At 66.3% G+C, this 3,228-nt stretch overlaps 1 protein-coding gene across 1 annotated transcript; it reads left to right on the plus strand.

Annotated features, from left to right (window-relative positions):
- Positions 1-1,474: 1,474 nt before the first annotated feature.
- On the plus strand, positions 1,475-3,228 carry CDK5R2 (cyclin dependent kinase 5 regulatory subunit 2). Its single transcript, XM_049888997.1, has one exon. The coding sequence runs from the start codon at positions 1,593-1,595 to the stop codon at positions 2,700-2,702; it is 1,110 nt and encodes a 369-aa protein (XP_049744954.1). The 5' UTR covers positions 1,475-1,592; the 3' UTR covers positions 2,703-3,228.

Here is a 3,228-nt window from a genome sequence, read left to right on the forward strand (position 1 = left end):
TACAGCTGCTAACCAAAAGGTGAGTAGTTTGAATCCACCAGGTACTCCTTGGAAATTCTATGGGGCAATTCTACTCTGTCCTATAGGATCACGACTATGAGTCGGACTCGACAGCGATGGTTTTTTGGATATGCACCAACCCTGGTCACAGTTACTCCTTGGAGTCTTGTTGGCGGTCTGAGAACCTGGAGGCGAACTGGGGTGGTTCTCAGGTTTTTGCTGAATCTGTTAGGCAGGGGCTTCTCTCCTCATCAAACCCAACCCATTTCCAAGACCCACTATTAAGAAGCCAGAAGATCCCTGCCCTGGGGGAGCCACAGAGAGCAGACCCTATGGAAGGTGGATACAGTCCTATAAAGCAAATAGAACAGGTCCAGAACTGGCTGGGCCTGAGGACGTGCAGTCAGGCTAGGGGAGCCCAAAATCCCGGGAAAAAGTCTTGCAGGGGCTGCAGAGGAAACAGACAGACCCAGAGAGAGAGGTGGGCAGGGCCCAGGCTAACTGCTTGCAGCTGGGAGTGAGGACACCTGGGGCCGGAGCAGCAGGAAGCACTAATGATGAAAACCGTCCTCAACCTGGACTCAGTGCTGGGGTGCAGGTTGGGTCAAGCCTCTTGGGCCTCCCTCTACACAGGAGGCCCCCTATATGGCCCGACCTTGGGGAGAACTGATTGCTATTTCCGCAAGGACCAACCATGTATATCACCAATCCAAGTGTGGGATCAGGGTGCGTGGGGTGGGGGTGAAAACCCAGAGCTCAAGAGGAGCCGCCACGTGACTAGAGCCCAGCGTCGCGCCCGCCAGGCTCAGCTGCAGGGAATCAGGCCAGCAAACCGTGGCCTCAGGCAACATCTGAGGGTCTTGCTGCCCCCAGAGCGAGAGCCCCAGGGTTGAGAGGCGTGACCTGCAGGAAGGTCCCCAGCCCGCCAGCACCCCCTCCCAGAATGCGCCCGCGCCATAGCGGCCTCGTGGGGAAAAGGAGGCAGAGCGAAGAGGCCTGGCGGCCACACTGGAGAAGCCAATACCGAGCCACCCAGCCGGGGACGGGGAGCCCGGATGAGGGCGATCCCTGCCCAGGCTGCCCCTCAAACACACACACAAAAAGGGGGAGGATATTCCCAAGGCGTCTGGGTTACAGCGACCCAAGGCCGTAGAACCTGGAGGGGAGAAGGGGAACAGCCGCCCCCTCCCCAGCTCTGACCTGAGGAGGCGACTCTCGAGCAACGGCCACCTTTTCCCCCTTTCCCCTTCCCGGGTGAAGGAAAAGGACCCGAGACCGGGGGCGGGGGTGGGGCGGGACCTGAGGTGGGCATGAAGGACTCGATTGGTCAGAGGAGCTGCCGGTCACAAGGGCAGCTCGGGCGTGGATTGGCTGCGTGAGGCGGGCGCGGCGCGGCGAGGGCAGGGCCCCGGGGTGGGGCCCGCGCTGCAGCTGGCGCAGCTCAGTCTCCAGCCGCCGCCGCCGCGCAACCGAGCACCGCCTCCCCGCCAGTCCCCGCGCCCCGGCCGGGGCCAGGCCCCCCACCGCCGGGTCCCCGCGGGCTGCAGCAGCAGCGGTTCCCGCCGGGACCCGGAGCCGGCCCACGCTGCACGATGGGCACGGTGCTGTCCCTGTCCCCAGCCTCCTCGGCCAAGGGCCGGAGGCACGGCGGGCTGCCGGAGGAGAAGAAGAAAGCGCCGCCCGCGGGCGACGAGGCGCTGGGGGGCTACGGCGCGCCGCCCGCCGGCAAGAGCGGTAAAGGCGAGAGCCGGCTCAAACGTCCGTCTGTGCTCATCTCCGCGCTCACCTGGAAGCGCCTGGTGGCCGCGTCCGCCAAGAAGAAGAAAGGCAGCAAGAAGGTGACGCCCAAGCCGGCGTCCACCTGCCCCGACCCCCTGGTCCAGCAGCGCAACCGCGAGAACCTCCTCCGCAAGGGCCGGGACCCCTCCGACGGCGGCGCCGCCAAGCCACTGGCGGTGCCCGTGCCCACCGTGCCGGCAGCCGCCGCCGCTGTCTGCGAGCCGTCGTCAGCGGGCAGCGCGGCCGCCGCGCCGCCGGGCTCCGGCGAGGGAAAGCCACCACCCCCGCCGCCGCCCCCTGCCCCTCAGGCCGCGCCTCCGGTGCCAGGTGGCTCGCCGCGGCGGGTCATCGTCCAGGCGTCCACCGGCGAGCTGCTGCGCTGTCTGGGCGACTTCGTGTGCCGGCGCTGCTACCGCCTCAAGGAGCTGAGCCCGGGCGAGCTGGTGGGCTGGTTCCGCGGCGTGGACCGCTCGCTGCTACTGCAAGGCTGGCAAGACCAGGCCTTCATTACACCCGCCAACCTGGTGTTCGTGTACCTGCTGTGCCGCGAGTCGCTGCGCGGGGACGAGCTGGCGTCGGCCGCCGAGCTGCAGGCAGCCTTCCTCACCTGCCTCTACCTCGCCTACTCCTACATGGGCAACGAGATCTCCTACCCGCTGAAGCCCTTCCTTGTGGAGCCCGACAAGGAGCGTTTCTGGCAGCGCTGCCTGCGCCTCATCCAGCGGCTCAGCCCACAGATGCTGCGGCTCAATGCCGACCCCCATTTCTTCACGCAGGTCTTCCAAGACCTCAAGAACGAGGGCGAGGCCGCCGCCGGCGGCGCCGGAGGTCTCCCGAGCGGGGCCGCCCCCGCCGCCGCCTCGGCCGCCAGGGACAGCTGCGCGGCGGGAGCTAAGCACTGGACTATGAACCTGGACCGCTAGGGACGCCCAGGGCCGCGCCCGCCCCCCGCCTCAGCCCCCGACACACACTCGGAGCCCCGGGGACCATCACGCCGCCGCCGCTGCCACCGCCGCTGATACCGCTGCTCCGCGCCGCCAGGCCGAGAAGGAGCCGCCCCTGACCCGCAGCGGAAGCTGGAGGCCCAAACGCCAGACTGCCGCGTCTGGATTTGCTGGGAAGAAGGGGAGATGAGCGCAGGAAGGGGACACCCAGCCTCACCCTTTCTGCATGCGCCCCGTCTCCCCAGTTCTACCTGGAGCCCCCTTCCCTGCTGTGCGTGTCTGTTGGTCCATCTCGCCTTGGTTTTGCCCATTTTCTCACCTCCATCCTGCACCTTTATCACTGCTCCTGTCTGCCTCCCCATCTCCCCTCTGCCTTTCCATGTTCTGTCACTGGGGTGTGTATGTTTCTAGCTCTTGCTCTCTGCCTGCCTGTCTCCTATTGCCCCCGTTTCTCCTCCTGCACCTGTCTCGGCATCTGCCCCTCTTGTTCGCTTTTCCTCCTCTC

Source organism: Elephas maximus, chromosome 6 (genome assembly GCF_024166365.1).
Source record: "Elephas maximus indicus isolate mEleMax1 chromosome 6, mEleMax1 primary haplotype, whole genome shotgun sequence".
NCBI classification, from domain to species: domain Eukaryota; kingdom Metazoa; phylum Chordata; class Mammalia; order Proboscidea; family Elephantidae; genus Elephas; species Elephas maximus.